At 48.5% G+C, this 17,531-nt stretch overlaps 3 protein-coding genes across 3 annotated transcripts; 1 reads left to right on the top strand and 2 right to left on the bottom strand.

Annotated features, from left to right (window-relative positions):
• Positions 1-1,773: 1,773 nt before the first annotated feature.
• LOC109761336 (thiosulfate sulfurtransferase 16, chloroplastic) lies at positions 1,774-3,378 on the bottom strand. Its single transcript, XM_020320148.3, has 6 exons — positions 3,285-3,378; positions 3,070-3,195; positions 2,894-2,967; positions 2,340-2,410; positions 2,203-2,256; positions 1,774-2,117 (listed from the first exon to the last, which is right to left on the bottom strand). Exons 1-6 carry the CDS (start codon positions 3,299-3,301, stop codon positions 2,043-2,045), a joined length of 417 nt encoding a protein of 138 aa, XP_020175737.2. The 5' UTR covers positions 3,302-3,378; the 3' UTR covers positions 1,774-2,042.
• A 3,859-nt stretch (positions 3,379-7,237) lies between these two features.
• On the bottom strand, positions 7,238-10,736 carry LOC109761343 (phospholipase D alpha 2). The gene is made up of 3 exons (XM_020320160.4): positions 10,531-10,736; positions 8,045-9,974; positions 7,238-7,950 (listed from the first exon to the last, which is right to left on the bottom strand). The coding sequence occupies exons 1-3, from the start codon at positions 10,636-10,638 to the stop codon at positions 7,514-7,516; spliced, it is 2,475 nt and encodes an 824-aa protein (XP_020175749.1). The 5' UTR covers positions 10,639-10,736; the 3' UTR covers positions 7,238-7,513.
• Positions 10,737-12,829: 2,093 nt separating this feature from the next.
• LOC109761352 (phospholipase D alpha 2) lies at positions 12,830-16,546 on the top strand. The gene is made up of 3 exons (XM_020320168.3): positions 12,830-13,047; positions 13,637-15,566; positions 15,649-16,546. Exons 1-3 carry the CDS (start codon positions 12,940-12,942, stop codon positions 16,083-16,085), a joined length of 2,475 nt encoding a protein of 824 aa, XP_020175757.1. The 5' UTR covers positions 12,830-12,939; the 3' UTR covers positions 16,086-16,546.
• The last annotated feature ends 985 nt before the right edge of the window (positions 16,547-17,531 follow it).

Here is a 17,531-nt window from a genome sequence, read left to right as displayed (position 1 = left end):
ATATTAAAAAACATTACGTGGCATACACATTTAAACAAAATCGCACACATTGTTTTGAAAGATGGGAACATTTTCCCAGTTATCAACATTTTTTTAAACTGCACTAACACATTTTCTATATTATGTTAACATTTTTTCAAATACGTACTTTAAAATTTCCTAAGTAAATTTAAGTTATGCATTTAAAAATAAATATAACTAAAAAATAGAAGAAAAAATTGAATGACGTCATCATAATGAGCCATGTCCTACTGAGCCGGCGCACCACCGGGTAGGCAAGGCAGCCGTCTGCCTCGCAATAAGCGGCACATAGCCGTCCCCTATTTGGAGCTCCTATCTATCGCTAGGTGCGACAGATAGTAGAAAAAACGCAAACGCCTGCATTCCTTCGGCGGCCCATTTTGGACGTTGTATCATATGCGTTCAGGTCTAGTTTGGTTTTCTTTTCGACTTCAGTTTTGGGTGGTTTTCTGGTGTTTATTAGTTTTCAACCGATTTGAATAAAAATGGGAACATGAAATATGTTTTTAAATTTACTATTTTTAACTTTTATGAAAAACTTTATATAAAGATCAGACCTATTTATAAATGTTGAACATATTTTTAAATTTTGTTAACATTTAAAAAGTAAAATTAAATAAATAATCATACATTTTTATAAATTATGATTTGTTTTTGAAAAATTGGGGATCATTTTTCTCAAAAATGAAAGAGAAAACCTAAAAATAAACCCTATAGAGGAAACAAATAAAAATAAGAAATACAATAGCTAAAACCGGAATCCTATAGCTAACTGGGCCCGCCCATTTTGTTCGCTAGGTCGCTCCTTGTGTGCGATTGCTCGACACTTTTGTCACAAGAGAGTGAGAAATAGGGATTGCCAACTCTTCGGGTCAGCACCACTTCTTTTTTTCCTCTTTAGCGAGAGGAGTCAACACCACTTGCACAATTCACAGACTCCCACTCAAGAAAAAACACCACTTGCACAATGTAATCAACTCTTCGAGTCAACAAGAAACCCCCATGACAATTCAAACCCAAACCGAAGATGAGATTGCTTGGAAAACAAATTCAAAATAAGGCAATGTCCGGCCTTTGCGTTGTTTGATGCACACAACCGTAAGGGTGGATCCGACGCTAGGTTCTAGTGGAGGGCACTAGGATAGATTTCCTAGCCGATCGACAAATGCACCTTTGATTCCCAGGGGCCGGGTGTGGCATCACCGCGAAAATTATGCATATGAGGGCTTGCCTTTTTCCTTCCCGAACGGTTGCCTTTGTTCCGAAGATATATTAGTGTCTGCCATTAGTGTATAGCACTGAATGAGAGGGGGCTTTCACGTAAAAAAAGCAACACTGAGAGGGCGTTGAGATTTTTTTTTTAAATTTCCAGATGTTTGTTTTCTCCATAAGCGGCCAGATAACCGCCTAGCATTGTGGATGCTCTAAGATGGCTTCAAACATCATGCAGTATCGTAAACAAACACATGGCAAGTGCGTTTATTCTAATGCGGTTAATTTCTTTATGCATAGATTGACAGGTTGTAGAGCACACGAGGAGGCTTGTGCTTTGCTTCTTCATCCTCGTTTCACTCTCTCAAGGAACAGTGCTCTTTGCTTTTGGGAAGGGCCGTTGATGAACTGCATTCCGTGTCATGGTTCAAGTTGTATATTGTTAATTTCAGTTCAGATTCAGTGCCCACATTGTGTATACTCTGTCACTGTGAGCTGTAAGTGCCATCACGCCATGATGCCAATGGCAAGATAGATCACAGCTTAAAAAATTCTGATCAGATTAGGTTTTACACAATTTACAGAAGGCATCGAAAGGAATATTGGACAGGGTCATAATCTTTTGTTGTGCTAACATTTTGCACATATCCTATACATAAATGGCAAGCTACACTAATTTATTGAGTGCACTATCGTGGTGCCTTGAATCCGAGATCAAGACGACAATACTGGTTACAACCTTGGAGCAGAGTAGCCTCAACCCTCGAGACAGGTTGTAATGTTTCAGACACATTGAGAAGTCGACGACATCACTGGTTGATCGGCAGCTCGTTCTCCTTCCAAGCAGAATACCCTCCGGCGATGTCGGTCACACCAGTGTAACCCTGAAAAATGTTACAAACACACATGACAGAGAGCAGTTTACCAAACATCAGCGATGATGAGATGGATTGCCATTGACGTGCTTACGGCGGAGCAGAGTTCGGCTGCTGCCATGAGAGACCTCCTGCCACTTTGGCATCCCTGGAGATAAGTTTTGAGAATGTAAGGAGGATATGACAACTCAAACGAAAACAAAAAAAATGGGGCGTGTGTGGAAGACGTACGATGATGATCTCGTCCTCCCTCCTGAATATCGCCGACACTTGCTCTAGAAAACCTGAGTTTTTGGCCATCCCTGCCAATGGAAATTTAAATTTGATCAGAGCAGAGAAGGTAAACTTCATCCGGAAGGACATGCCCGCATCACTCTGAAGCAACTTGGATTTGGATGTAGCTAGTGAATAGTGATAGACAATTAGACAATTATGCATTCATCAGCGTCCGTAAAATGCTCCTGATCATGGTGCCAAGCAACAATAAACAAAACCACTATTCGCGGCGCCAATAGAGACACCATAATGCACGTGCATTCACGTGTAGGTTCAGATTTATACACCTGCCCACTGACTGCAGCGCTGCCTACCCTGATTTGTCAGGTTGGTGCGGATGTTCATATTCTGAAACCACTCTGGTCCAAAAATACAACACTTTTTGCGTTGGACTAGATGATTAACTATAACTGATCTTGCTAGCATTGGTCCCATGTATTTCTTTCTATGATCACAAGACACAAGAGGGAGCTTCACTGGAGTGAAGTGGGTTTGATTAATCGAATTACCTGAGCCGGTGCTGTGCATGTAGGGGATGTTCACCGCTCCTGCCGGATGCCCGCCGCCGAACTCGCCCTCCGTTCTGAAGAGACAAGGCATCAGCAAAACTGGTTTCGGATCGATGTAACGAATTCGTTCAGGGAACTGAATTTTTCTCTCAGTCAGTTGACAGTACAGTCTTTACCTGACGTCGAGGTAGCGGTGGCCGGCCAGCTGCAGCTCGTAGGCGACGCGCACCGGCACCGATGGCGGCACGGCGGCCACCTCCGCACCCGCTTCCTTGGGGCCCAACGCCGCTCCGGTGCCGTATCTGGAGCGAGAAGAAGGAACAAGCGTGTAAATAGCCGGATAAAGCCCTGTCATCCGACCAGTCCCACCCGATCGATCACCATGACTGACCTGACGGAGCCGAGCATCCTCCCGGCGGCGCACACCGGCCTTGCTCCCTCGGCGCCGAGCCGCCGCAGCCTGCAGGTCAGATTTGAGACGGAGCACGAAGCAGATCGGAACCGAAAGGATCCAGGATCGGTTGTATAGATACTTACCTGCAGGAGGTGATGGCGAGGGGCGTGGGGTGAGCGACGAGGCGCGCGGGGAGGGAGGCGCAGCGGGCGAAGAAGCAGGCCGACGCCATTTTATCTCTCAATCGTCTCGGTCGCGGCGTTCGTTTGGATCGATGTGTTCTCCTCCTCCTTGTTCCTCTTCTTGTTCTTGGGGACTCCGGAGCCGGACTGGGCGGAATGAGGGGAAGGAATTGAAGGGAGGAGAGTTTCCAAATGAAGTTTCTCCATCTTCTTCGTCGGTATACCTATGGAAATCTGGCTCCTTGGGCGCCTATTTATTCGCGATTGGAGAAACCAATGGTACGTTTTGCCTGCTAGCCAGTATGCTGTAACAATAACAGAAGGGAAACCACGTGTTTTCTTGTCCTATCCAACGTTAACCTTGCACCTGCACATGGCTTGGGGAGACAGTTATGCTACCGAGCTACTTGGTTTATGACGATGGTTGGTAGCAAGTGGGAAGAAAGCTGCACCCGAAGTAGTCCTGAACATGTCCTCGGCGAGGTGGATGACCGTGACTGACTCGATTTGCATGACCAATTTTTCGGAGACATGCATCTCTGCTCCTAAAGGAGCAGCAGGTAGGTCATTTCGTTTGTTGGTTTCTGCGCAACTCACTCGCTGCATGGCCTCATGCTATGCCCCTCGGGCTGATATGCATCCAACTTGGCGGCACACTTTCTGTGAATGCTTTCGGAGTAGGCCTATTAGTAGCCGGCGCCTACGCATGATTCTCTTTTTAATTTTGCATTCCTTTTAAATTCAATATCTTATTTTAAGTTGATGAACTTTTCTCAGTTTAGTAACCTATTTTCTAAAACGACACATAACAGGCCGGCCCAAAACAAGCCTCTCCCTAGCACAGTGCACTGGTTTGGGGGACATTTCCCTCTGGATTTTTGCAGAGTGGTTTCTCTGGTTTTCTTTGTCATAGATTATTGTTCGGTTTCTATATATATTTCTTTTTCTACTTTCGTATTTTCCTTTTTTTCTTTTTCTTTTTTCGGTTTTTTTTCATTTGTTTTCAAATGCGTGAACTATTTTCAAATTCAGGATTATTTTTTAAATTCATGAAGTTTTCTAAATTTAGTGAATTTTTTCCAAATAGTTATATTTTCAAATTGGTGATTTTTTTTTTCAAATTGGTGATTCTCTTTTTAATTTGGCATTTTTAAAAATTCAATATTTTTAAATTTTTGTAAACTTTTAAAATTTCATGGGCTTCCTCATCTTTTATGAACTTTTAGAAAAATTCCAGAACATTTTTAATATTTGTGAACTTTTACAAAATCAGTGACGCAGCAGAATACGAACGAGCCAACAGGTAAATGCCAATGGGCCGCGGCCCACCTAGCGATCCGCGCGAGCGGCAGCGCGATTCAGGGCGCCTGAAGCGCTGTATAGGCGCTCTAGGAGAGGGCTTGTGTCGTGTCTCCGCCGTAGGTTCCACCTTCTCCTTCCCCTCCTCTTTCATGCGAGGGCGAGAGCACCCCCGAGAACCTCCTCCCCCAACCCTCCCCTCCAGCTCGGGCTGGTCTCCGTCTCCGTCCCCATCTGAATCCCGACGGCCATGGCGGCAGGAGCTTCTCCTCGATTGTACTCCTCTACGCCCTCGCTTGGGGCCGCGGGGTCTTCTTGCCCTATCGGCGGCGGGGTGTTCACCTGGGCCCGCCTCACCGACGACACCTTTGCGCCCCTGGCCGCAGGTGGGCTCGGCTACTGGCCTACTGCATCCAGGAACCCTTGGTACACTACCGACCTACAAATCAATTTCCCCAAACCGGTTTCCTCCATTCTGTGTTTCGTTTGCTGGAGGGTGAATTCTGTGTCTGCAAGGAACAACTTCTCGTCGACGTCGACTGCATCAAGGAATGTATTAATTAATTTGCCTCCTTTTTGTTTTACCTGTCATCATCGATGGATTTTTGTTTTCATCTCTCGGCGGTATTCGATGGACTGTTTGAATAGACTGAAACGATTGGAATTCTAGGATTAGAGACAAGTGGATTTTTTACCCTCTGAGACACAAGAATTCTAGGATCAAAATTATGGATAATTAATCTATATCCATCACAGAAAGCTAGCTTGCAAAACCAACCTGATCACAGACAGCTACTCAATATTATTGCAGTGAACTGGTAGTGGTACTCCTCATGCTCATGGTTGCAGCTTACTATAGCACGGTAGCAGAGCAGGTTAAAAAGGCCACAATCTACATTGAAGGCCCTGCTTGCTTACTCCCTCCGTCCACTGTTCAGCTTCCTGTGTTCTTTCCCCATCTTCACCAACCACTAGTTGTTTTCCTTCTTCCCCTGGAGACAAGTTAACTCTTTCTGCCTACTAACAAACCAGGAGGAAGAGACAGGAAGTATCATGTTTCGTTTCACTTTCACCCGATGGCACGCTGATGGATGCTCAAGTGTTGTCATGTGCACGGGCCTTGAAGACCGCGACGCCGCTAGCACAAGTTCTGAAGCCGAGTACTGTTGTTTATAGTGTGGCTCAATGGCATGCTTTACTAATATATAGCAATGATTAGTTTAGTTTAGTAAACAGTCCAGCGGCTTTTAAATTTGCAGCCAGCGCAAGATCTGAGGCTAATGGATGCTTCACTTACTTGGGGGCAACGACTTCGACTCATGGATTGAAAATCTACAATTGACAAGGTAGTACTATAGAATCGGCTAGCCAGCTTTAGATAGCAGCCAAAGAATTAAATCTTTCAAAAGATTGCAGTAGCATCCTCTGAATAACGTACTCATTCAGCAAAGCAAATAAAGTACTACCGTGGGATGTCAGAATCCCGAGCTACCTCAACTGTTTAGTTGTTCAGTTGTGCATATACTGTAACTCAATAATTGGATGCCGCAGAATATCTGAAAGTTTTTCTGCAGAATTAATAATTTTACATGTGGAATTGTTGCATAACAGAGAGGACGGAAAGCATTGCATCTCTTTTCCGGTAACCTTTCTGCAGAGAAGAAGGCCATTGCTATTTCAATCCCTTTTCCAGAGAAATAAGGCGTGATGACTTATTCAATGCATATTTTCCGACTCCTTTTTGAATTTTAAAATGCTTACAGAGTAATATTGATATATGTTTGGGTAAGATGTATACTAGTACTACGTTGGCATGTTGTATTTGTAGGGAAAAGAATCAGTGCCCATCGCACAAACTCTGACTCAAAACCCTAGCTACGCCACTGGCTGGCAGTGGTGAGCTTATTTCTGGCTGATTTAGCCAAAACCACCTTGTACGCATACTCTTTCAAGTGGAAAAAAAAAACAGGAGAAGCATAGAAAAAGTTTCACGATATTTTTTTTGCGAACGAATGTATAACTTAATTAATAATAGCTGTTAGTTTCATCTACTCAGATGAAATACAGATCTGATTTACCTTCTGTTTTGGTTTAGCTATACCTCTAGTTTGAAGTAGAGAGAAGTTAAGACCAGACTATCAACTCGCATAACCTTATAGGGTAAACTGTAAATGTAAGCCTAAATTTAAAGAGATAGATTAACTATATGTATTGTTGTGCTCATATATCTTTGAGAAATTATACATGCAACGCTATTGGGAAACGTACATGCCCTGGTTGGAAACAATCACATATTGTTCCTTCTGTGGACAAAACACGACATCAACAGCTGAAGATAAATGGTACTCCCTCCAATCCAAAATAAGTGTCGTGGTTTTAGTTAATATTTGAACTAAAACCACAACACGACACTTACTTTGGTTCGGAGGGAGTACAATCTAGCTGTTGGCCGGAGCTATATATGAACTGCGGCGAGGACAATGTGTACACAAAGAGCTTGAGAGAGTGTTTTCTCATTTCTTCCTCCATTTATTCATGAAAGGGAAAACGTGTGAACTGCCCGCTCGCGGTACAAAGGCATGGCTCGCACAAATCGCGGTTCACGCTAACGAACTAGCTAGCAGAAAACGGGAAATAGTTTTAGGAAAATAGTAACTAAATCCTACTAGTAACTAAGAAAGCTGACGTGCCAGAATTAATCAAACACCACTACTAGCTAGGAGCAGCTAGCAAACCTGGCTCCATCTATGTGCTCATGTAATAATCGTCATGTCCAGTTGGCTTACCAAGGACGCGGGCCTCTGTGTCAGGGAAGAATTCGAATCCCGGTATCATCCAGGTTGTGCCGGCCTTGCTTACGGCGACGGGGTAGGTGAGCAGGTGGCCTGGGAGGTCGCCCGTAAGCTCGTCGCCGATGTAGAGGTTCCAGTACTCATCGGCCATCTTGTTGACCCTCCGCATGCATTCTAGGCTCCCCGGGCGGAGGAAGTCGTCGTGCGTCTTGCCGAGGTGCTCGTACCAGAGCGACATCCGGAAGCCATGGACGTGCCCTCTAGCGAGCTCGGCATCGGTGTTGATGCGGTGCGGCTGGTATGCGCCAATGGCGATCTCGGTGTCCCTGTTCCCCGCCATGGACCGCTCGTTGAGGTTGGCAGATCCGACAATGATGTACTCGTCATCAACTGAACAAGACGAGAGGTACATATTACTTGGCTATCAGGGTGATTGAAGCAATGCAATGCAAGTAGCTAATAGCGGAGGAGAAATATTAGGTACCTATCATCATCTTGGAGTGAACGTAGATCATGAACCGGCGTGCGTTCTGCGCCTTGGCATAGTCCGTCCCGTCCTTTGGGATTTTCGCAGGCTGGTATTCGCCGCCCTCTGGGTTCCTCGCCTCGCGGTTCCCTAAGCAGAAGAAGGTAAGGTAGTCCCTGGGATCAGCGTCTATGTTCTTGGCCTGCAGCGCAGCGGCGATGTCGTTGTACATCATGGACATGGTCCTCCTCTGGTTGTCCAGCATCGCCTGCCTGTACATATGCGTAGGGTAGCCTTCCGACCACATGGGCACCACGACGTAGACCGCGAAGCGCTCACCGGCCTCGATCTTCCTCACGATCTTGAGCGAGAGCTCTCTAGGGATCGTGTGATTCGCCTGGACTGCCGCCGGATCTATGCCGACGCCGGACTTCCACTGGAAGGAACTGCCGATGAAGTACTGGTTCTCGATGTAGATGAAGTTCTTTGCGGCACGTATTGCGTGGATGTAGGCGTCCTGGATGCTCCTCTCGAACACATGGTGCTTGTCCTGGACGAGGCCGGCCTCGTAGGCAGCCTCCATGGAGTCGGGGAAGCCCACGGTGGCCATGTTGTCGATGGACCGGAACAGCTGCACACTCCACGCCTCCTGGTCGCCGGGGAGTGTCACCGGCAATGAGGACGGCGCGACCTTGCCCTCGATGGCTACAAGGTCGACCAGGTGCTCCTTGTCGCCGCCTTGTATCCTCCATCGCTGCTCGAAGTTGTGGAGCACGTCCCATGCCACGGGGCCCTCGACCTTGGCGTGGATGTCGTGCCATGGCTCCCTGGGCCCGCCCTTCTCGAGCGTCGCAGACTCGTCCCTGAAGTTGACTTGGTTGAAGTCCTGGCTGTGTGCCTGCCCGGTGCCCAGCGTCCTGAACAGGGAGTGGGACTGCGTGTCATAGCGTCCATAGCTCACGTCGAGGCCGCCGACGAAGCTGACGATCTGGCGGCGCCCGTCCGACGATGAAGGCAGCTCCTGGTCGAGGACGATTGCCTTCTGGTGGTGGCTGTAAAAGATGGAGTCGGTAGGCCGCTTGGCGTCGAAGATGTAGCCTCTAACGTACATGTTCCTCGGGCAGAGGACGCATTGCACGCGGCTGCCGCGGAAGTACTTGGCCGTCACCTCGTCCCTCGTGCCCAAGAGGCCGGCTTCATACAAGCCTTCAATGGAGGAGACGTCGTTCCACACAAGCAGGAGCACGTGCACGCCCTCGTTGGCCTTGCGCTTCAGGAGCTCGCCGAGGGTTTCCTGCTGGTTCCCGTCCCGCACCAGCGTGATGTGGGGGAACACCGACCAGCCGGTGATGTACACCAAATGCCGTGCATTGCTGATGGCGTCGTACAGGTCTTTCCAGCAGTGCCCGGGCTTGTAGAGCCCGCCGCCGTCGAGCTGGATCTTGGGGTCAAACTCCTCAGACGCGTGCGCGTCCTGGTACAGGGTGACCCTGCACCCCGTCCTCTGCGAGAAGAAGGTGTGGGGCACCTTGGCGCCGCCGATGCCGATGCCGCCGCCCCACGCCAGGCCTTGGTCAGCGACATCGCGGAAGTTGATCTGCACGTGTATCTTGGGCCCATCCCAGAGCTTCTTTCTGTTGGCGCCAAGGACATCGAACCAGCGGTCGATTGTCTCGTCGCTGTTGAGGAGCTCCAGAGCGGGCAGGTAGGCGCTGCCGAGGACTGTGTCATCGGCGAGGCCGAGCTGCTCGATCATGACAGAGATGACGACATCGGCGGCATGGTGGGCACAGTAGGCCCGGAGCGGCTCGTTCCATCGCGCGGTTCCAGTTGAAGGGACGGCGATGGTACGCGTCCGGGCGACGCACGCACTGCCGAGGTAGATGGCCGCGTACACCCGCGGCAGGCCCTTGCCCAAACCCGTCGTCTCTTGGACACCTTGCACAATCTATGTACGGGAATAGCTTTTAGTTAAGTGGATAATTCAGAGTGTAGGCAGACCATAGTTTTGAATAGCATGCTATGTCATTTAGCAACGGCTCTGTCAAAAGCTAAAGCGATGCTAAGCCCATTTAGCATTTCTAAAATAATAATAATAAATGAAAAAAGTATGCATGCAATCATGCATCACATGTGATATATCCCATATACTTGACATATAAATGTTCACACTAAAACATTCGAGCACTGATAAGGCATCCTAATTCAATAACCAAATTTTGCATCAATATATATAACAAGAAGGAAGAATGAGGTAGAAATTTGGGCCTCTGCGACGTGATTTTCGAAAAGCCTAGAAAGTTTTGGTCCAATAGCAGCTTATAGCGCCGCTAAATGACTCCAGATTTAGTACTACAGCAGAAAATAGCAAGTTTTAGCGGCATTTTCAATTTAGCACTAACAATGCAAAGCTTTAAAGGGAGGGCTCTTTAGTGACACTACTATAGCAAAGCTAACTTTGGTGAAAAAAATGAAAAGACCAACGAGACATCCAGCTGACGTACATTGCCGAGGAAACTGGGGACGATGCCGGTGTGGCGGGAGCGATCGTGGATGTTGTCAGCCCCCACGATGGTGGCATTGATGGTGCCGTGGAGCCGCAGATTCGCCATTGCTTGCTCCTTGGATCAGTAAGGAGAATGGGAATGAGGGATGTGGTGGTGACCGGTGAGCAAGCTGCTTCGCTTGGATGGTGTCTCAAAGGTGTTGCTAGGCAGTGGCGCAGTGCATTTATAGCCGGTACGTGTAGATTGAGAGATGGAGGCTAAGTTCATCGATTCTTGCTTCAGATCAGATCTGCATCCAATTACCTTGCGCCCAATTGGCCAAATGAATTATATATGTCATGTGTCAGTGCCACTTGGCTAGTTGCCTCAATCGATTCTAGGCAGTGCACCCAGTGGATCCTACTTCTGAAATTAGCAATTGGCCAATTCGAGGTGTTGCTAGGCAGTGCACTTATAGCCGCTACAGGTCCAACGAGAAAGGTGCTTCAACATGTGTGTGCGGATATTGAGGGCTGGAGGATAAAGATGCTTCAACATTAGCCAATTAGTTTATATAGGTTAATATATCTTGTGCCACTTGCATGGCTAGTTGCCTCAGTCGCACGTGCTAAACGGAGCTGTGCGGAAAGCCCCATCTTGACGCTAGCTACATCATTATCCTGTTACGCATGTGATTAAGAGCTGCAAAACTAGTTTGCTAGGACTTTGCTAATCTCGATTTGCTTCACATGCACATATTTTGCACCTTGCTTCAAAGTGTAAACTGAGAGCTGGAGGCTAAGTTAAACAACTCTCACTTCAGATCTGCAGTGTCCATAAGGAGGTGCAGTCATATGGATCCTATTCATACTACCGACGCCCAATTGGCCAATTGGTTTATATGCTAATCATGTGCCACTTGGCAAGTTGCCTCAATCCCACCTGCTGCAATGATCTGTGTGTAAAGCATATCCCATCTTGAGGTTAAGTTCATCGATTCTTGCTTTCAGATCAGCCGCGTCCACAAGGATCAAGGTGCAGCTGTGGATCCTATTCAAATCACCTAGCACCCAGTTAGCCAAGTGATTTATTGGTTAATCCATCATGTGCCACTTGCATGGCTAGATGTCATTCATCAAATACTATAGCACCCAATTGTCCAATTGGTTTATAGGTCAGTCATGTGCCACTTCCCTCAATCGCACGTGCTAAACCGAACTGTGTGGAAAGCCCCATCTTGACGCTAGCTGCATCCTTAGAGCATGGTTAATAATATAGCCAACTGCTGGCTATATGATATTATCATGTCATATATAGCCATCACTTATAGTCACTCATACAATAAGGTTAACTATACCAGTACTACTTTTTCTCACATACTTTCTATCTCTTTCTTCATATTTATTGTATCGACTTAGGAGTCCACATATAGCTAGCTAGAATCTTGCATGAGAGCACACTCCCCTTAATTTTTCATGTCTCTCTCCTTCACATAGGCTAAATTGCCATGTAAGCGGACAATAAGCATGCTATTATACTTACTCTTATCCGACTTATTACAAATAAAAAAGTCTTTAACATGCTTGTTTGGCCGTTACTTTTTCAGACACATGGAAATCATTGGAAACAATCACAACCAAAATATTATTAATACATGACAAGTGCAATATTATTATTTTCACCTTAATATTCGATATATTTAGCTTTTGATGAACCTAATTGATCAGATCCATCAATGCGACGGGCATTCATAATTTTACTACACATGTGATTACGAGCTGCAAAACTAGTTTGCTAGGGCTTTGGTTATCTAGCTTTGCTTCACATGCCCATATTCTGCACCTTGCTGCAAGTGTAAACTGAAAGCTGGAGGCTAAGATAAACAACACTTACTTCAGATCTGCAGTGTCCATAAGGAGGTGCAGCCATGGATCCCATTCAAACTCTGGTAGATCCTCACCAACCAAAAAAAAAACCGCCAGTGTGAATAGGTGCTAGGTAATTTGAATGGCAACTAGCCAAGTGGCCGGCATGCTTTCCAAGGTTTAGCACGTGTGACTTACGCAACTAGCCATGCATGCAAGTGACACATGAATAACCTATAAACCAATTGGGCGCTAGGTAATTTTGGCAACTAGCCATGCAAGTGGCACATGATGAATTAACCTATAAATCACTTGGCCATGCAAGTTGCACCTCCTTGTGAACGCTGCTGATCTGAAGCAAGAATCGATGAGCTTAGCCTCAGCTCTCAATCTAAGCATATCTGTTGAAGCATCTTTCTCCTTGGACCTGTACCGGCTATAAATGTACTCCCTAGCAACACCCTTTGTGCCACCATCCTAGTGAAGCAGCTGGCCCACCAGTCACCACCACATCCTCCATTCTCCTTAGCGTACGCCTTGAGATCCAAGGAGCTATCAAGCAATGGCGCATCTGCGGCTCCACGGCGCCATCAATGCTACCATCATGGGGGCCAACAACATCCACGATCGCTCCCGCCACACCGGCATCGTCCCCAGCTTCCTTGGCAATGTACGCCCGTTCTTGATCTTTTCAGATGGCGCGCTATACCGTATGGAGTGGCATCGTACTAAGCGTTTAGCACCATTTACCGCCAGTTCGCGCTATAGCGCAATTTAGCACGTTGCTTTTGTCACTATTTAGCATAGCTTGCTATTGAAATCTTTTGTTTACACTTCACGATGAATGATTGACTTAACTAGAAGCAATTAGTTCCCGTGCTTAGATTGTGCAATGTGTATGTCTTCTTGATCTTTTCAGTTTACAAAATATATAGTTTTAATTAATGCGCTCTCTCGGGTGTTGTAGCCTTTGGAGGGGATCACACCAAACCGTTTAGCACCATTTAGCGCCGCTTTTGCCGCTATTGTTATTGGGGTGTGGCTAGGTATCAGTCAAGTCGGACTTAACCAACTCTCATTCAAGTGACAAAAAGAAGAAACAAAATTAGAAAAAAAAGGTTTACACGGATATCTCATGAATATAGCATTGACTGAGGCATGTCTCAGTTGACTAAGATTTAGCAGGACTTGTCATAATCCGCTATTTAAAATTTTGGTTATGAATAATGACGAACTTAACTTGCAACTCCCGTACGCAGATTGTGCAAGGTGTGCAGGAGACGACGGGTTTGGGCAAGGGCCTGTCGCGGATGTACGCGGCCATCTACCTCGGCAGTGCGTGCATCGCGCGGACGCGTACCATCGCCGTCCCTGCAGCCGGAAGCGCGCGATGGAACGAGCCGCTCCGCGCCTACTGCGCCCACCACGCCGCCGACATCGTCATCTCCATCATGATCGAGCAGCTCGGCCTCGACGATGACACGGTCCTCAGCCGCACCTACCTGCCCGCCCGGGAGCTCCTCAATGCCAATGGCACAACAATCGACCGCTGGTTCGACGTCCTTGGCACGGACAGGACGAAGCTCCCGGATGGACCCAAGATACACGTGCAGATCAGCTTCTGCGATGTCGCTGACCAAGGCCTGGCGTGGGGCGGCGGAGTCGGCGGCGGCGTGGTGCCCCACACCTTCTTCGCGCAGAGGCCGGGGTGCAGGGTCACCCTGTACCAGGACGCGCACGCGTCTGAGGAGTTCGACCCCAAGATCCGGCTCGACGGTGGCGGGCTCTACAAGCCCGGGCACTGTTGGGAAGACATATACGACGCCATCAGCAACGCACGGCACCTCGTGTACATCACGGCCTGGTCCATGTTCCCCCACATCACGCTGGTGCGGGGCCGGGACGGCGTGCAGGAAACCCTCGGCGAGCTCCTGAAGCGCAAGGCCGGCGAGGGCGTGCACATGCTCCTGCTCGTGTGGAACGACATCTCCTCCATTGATGGCCTGCACGAGGTCGGCGTCATGGACACGAGGGACCAGCTGACGGCCAAGTACTTCCGCGGCAGCCGCGTGCAGTGCGTCCTCTGCCCGAGGAACTGGTCCGTCAGAGGCTACATCTTGGACGCCAAGACGCCTGTCGACACGGTCGTTTACAGCCACCACCAGAAGGCCATCACCGTCGACCAGGAGCTACCTGCTTCGTCGGGGTCGAACGGGCACCGCCAGATCGTCAGCTTCCTCGGCGGCCTCGACGTGTGCAATGGACGCTACGACACGCAGTCCCACTCCCTGTTCAGGACGCTGGGCACGGGGCAGGCGCACAGCAATGACTTCAGCCAAATCAACTTCAGTGACGAGGACGCGACGCTCGACAAGGGCGGGCCCAGGACGCCATGGCACGACATCCACGCCAAGGTCGAGGGCGCCGTGGCATGGGACGTGCTCCACAATTTCGAGCAGCGGTGGAGGAAACAAGGCGGCGGCAAGGAGCACCTGGTCGACCTTGTAGCCCTCGAGGGCAAGGTCGCTCCGTCCTCATGGCCGGTGACGCTCCCCGGCGACCAGGAGGCGTGGAGTGTGCAACTGTTCCGGTCCATCGACAGCATCTCCACCTTGGGCTTCCCCGACTCCATGGAGGATGCCTATGAGGCCGGCCTCGTCCAAGACAAGCACCGAGTGTTCGAGAGGAGCATCCAGGACGCCTACATCCACGCCATACGCGCCGCAAAGAGCTTCATCTACATTGAGAACCAGTACTTCGCCGGCAGCTCCTTCCAGTGGAAAACCCACGACGGCATAGACCCGGCAGATGTCGGGGCGTGTCAGCAGATCCCCAGGGAGCTCTCACTCAAGATCGTGAGCAAGATAGAGGCCGGCGAACGCTTCGCGGTCTATGTCGTGGTGCCCATGTGGTCGGAAGGCACCCCTACGGGGCGATACAGGCAGGCAATGCTGGACAACCAAAGAAGGACAATGGCCCTAATGTATGACGACATCGCCGTTGCGCTGCAGGCCAAGAAGATCGACGCCAACCCCAGGGACTACCTTACCTTCTTCTGCTTAGGGAACCGGGAGGCCAAGAGTGAGGGCGAGCACCAGCCCGCGAAACACCCAAAGGATGGGACGGACTACGCCAGGGCGCAGAAGGCACGCCGGTTCATGATCTACGTTCACTCCAAGATGATGATAGGTACGGTACTCCATTATTATCTGCTTCCATTGCAATGCTTCATCATCTTGATTGCTAACTAAGAATGCACGTCCTCGTTCAGTTGATGACGAGTACATCATTGTGGGATCTGCCAACCTCAACGAGCGGTCCATGGCGGGGGACAGGGACAGCGAGATAGCTATTGGCGCGTACCAGCCGCACCGCATCAACACCGATGCCGAGCTCGCCAAGGGGCACGTCCATGGCTTCCGGATGTCGCTGTGGTACGAGCACCTCGGCAAGACGCACGACGACTTCCTCCGCCCGGGGAGCCTAGAGTGCGTGCGGACGGTCAACAAGATGGCCGATGAGTGCTGGAACCTCTACGTCGGCGACCAGCTCAAGGACGACCTCCCAGGCCACCTCCTCACCTACCCCGTCGCCGTAAGCAAGGCCGGCACGGTCTCGACGCTCAAGGGGTTTGAATTCTTCCCTGACACGAAGGCTCGCGTGCTTGGTAAGCCGACTGGAATAAGTGACTATTTTATGAGCATATAGATCCAGGTTTGCTGCTCCTAGTCCTAGCTAGTGTTGCTTAATCCTGGCACCTCAGCTGTCTTAGTTAGGATCTAGTGATTTTCTTAAAATTGTTTCCCATTTTCTGTTAGCTAGTTTGCTAGCGTGAGCCGCGATTTGTGCGAGCGAGCTGCTCGCATGTTCTGAGTCCTTGGGATGGCGCGGAGAGATCGGACATGAGCACGATCAGCACGATCGTTTTCTCTTTGAATAAATGGTGGAAGAAATCAAAAACGTTGCAGACATTTATGCAGCGCAAAAACACTCTCTTGAGATCTCTATGTATACATTGTCCTCGCCGTAGTTCATAGCTTCGACCAACAGCTAGATAGTGGCATGTTATCTTCACCTAGCTGTTCATGTCCTGTTTTAACCACAGGAGAAACAATATGTAATTGAGTTTGATTGTGAACTTTATTCGAATAAAATTTCATTCTAGCCCATTCTGTGGACGAATTATATGTCAACAAGGGTCTCAAAGCGCTAGAAAACCTTTTCTGATGAGCAAGGCAGCAAGCAAATGCAAAATTGACTGGTTCATAAGAAAAACTAGGCCGAATACAAACATGAAAATAAAAACGACGCTGTCAAAAATAGACCACCACTTCCTAACATGACATCAACCCTATGCAATTGTAAGCAAGATCTTTGAAGACACCTTCAAGAAGGAAAAACGGTGTCCAAGGATACCGACGTCACCGGCATTCGCCCCCGTCGATCAGTAAGCTTAGCCTAGACCCACGCACGACCGCCCAACCGAACATTGGGAAATGTCCTGTCTAGACAACAACCTCCAACGCCACTCCCTTCTAACCGGCCACAACCTAGTAGAAGTACTCTTCGAGAATGCCTCCAAGAGAAGGAGGACGCTCACAGGAGCCAACATCACTGGCAAAGACGTGTCCAAGAACAAGGCTTTCGCCTAGAGCCTTATACCCCACCACCTCTGGCTGGCCAATTCTCCGGTCTGCCTTGGCAATTATGAATTTTCAATTTGTGGGTCAAAGTCTTTGCCCCGTCAAAGCATCCGTTGAGAGAAACAAAGCCTCAAATCTTGCGTTGGCCGCCAATTCAAAAGGCGCTGGACTATTTACACCCTACTAAACTAAACTAATCACTATCAGTAAAGCATCTTGAAACAGGCTTTCACCCCATCTTATATATAAAGCCACAACAGGACAAGGTACATGGTTGAACGATACAAGATGATGAGGTCCTCTTACAAAATCGATCCCAGATAATCGACATACGCAAACTACGCAACCGAAAGAGGATAGAGGATTACCTCTATTGTCAGTAAAGCATCTCATGAAGCAACAATGTAGAAAACAATATTATTTCTATTTCCGTCAAAAAAATACGCCTACTCGGCTTGAGATCCACGGCCTTCAAAGCCCGTGCACGCGACAACGCTTAAGAGCAAATATA

This window comes from Aegilops tauschii, chromosome 7, assembly GCF_002575655.3.
Source record: "Aegilops tauschii subsp. strangulata cultivar AL8/78 chromosome 7, Aet v6.0, whole genome shotgun sequence".
NCBI lineage: Eukaryota > Viridiplantae > Streptophyta > Magnoliopsida > Poales > Poaceae > Aegilops > Aegilops tauschii.
This window is presented reverse-complemented; position numbering and strand designations above follow the sequence as displayed.

Bases quoted from the DNA above. Each gene is read 5' to 3' on its own strand.
- LOC109761336 (XM_020320148.3), bottom strand. The intron at 2,968-3,069 runs GTAAAGACTGTA...TTGTCTCTTCAG, and splicing joins CACCGCTACCTCGACGTCAG to AACGGAGGGCGAGTTCGGCG. The intron at 2,118-2,202 runs GTAAGCACGTCA...AACATTTTTCAG, and splicing joins CAGCCGAACTCTGCTCCGCC to GGTTACACTGGTGTGACCGA.
- LOC109761343 (XM_020320160.4), bottom strand. From the start codon at position 10,638: ATGGCGAATCTGCGGCTCCACGGCACCATCAATGCCACCATCGTGGGG. The intron at 9,975-10,530 runs GTACGTCAGCTG...TCCCGTACATAG, and splicing joins TCCCCAGTTTCCTCGGCAAT to ATTGTGCAAGGTGTCCAAGA. The intron at 7,951-8,044 runs GTACCTAATATT...CGTCTTGTTCAG, and splicing joins TCACTCCAAGATGATGATAG to TTGATGACGAGTACATCATT.
- LOC109761352 (XM_020320168.3), top strand. From the start codon at position 12,940: ATGGCGCATCTGCGGCTCCACGGCGCCATCAATGCTACCATCATGGGG. The intron at 13,048-13,636 runs GTACGCCCGTTC...TCCCGTACGCAG, and splicing joins TCCCCAGCTTCCTTGGCAAT to ATTGTGCAAGGTGTGCAGGA. The intron at 15,567-15,648 runs GTACGGTACTCC...GTCCTCGTTCAG, and splicing joins TCACTCCAAGATGATGATAG to TTGATGACGAGTACATCATT.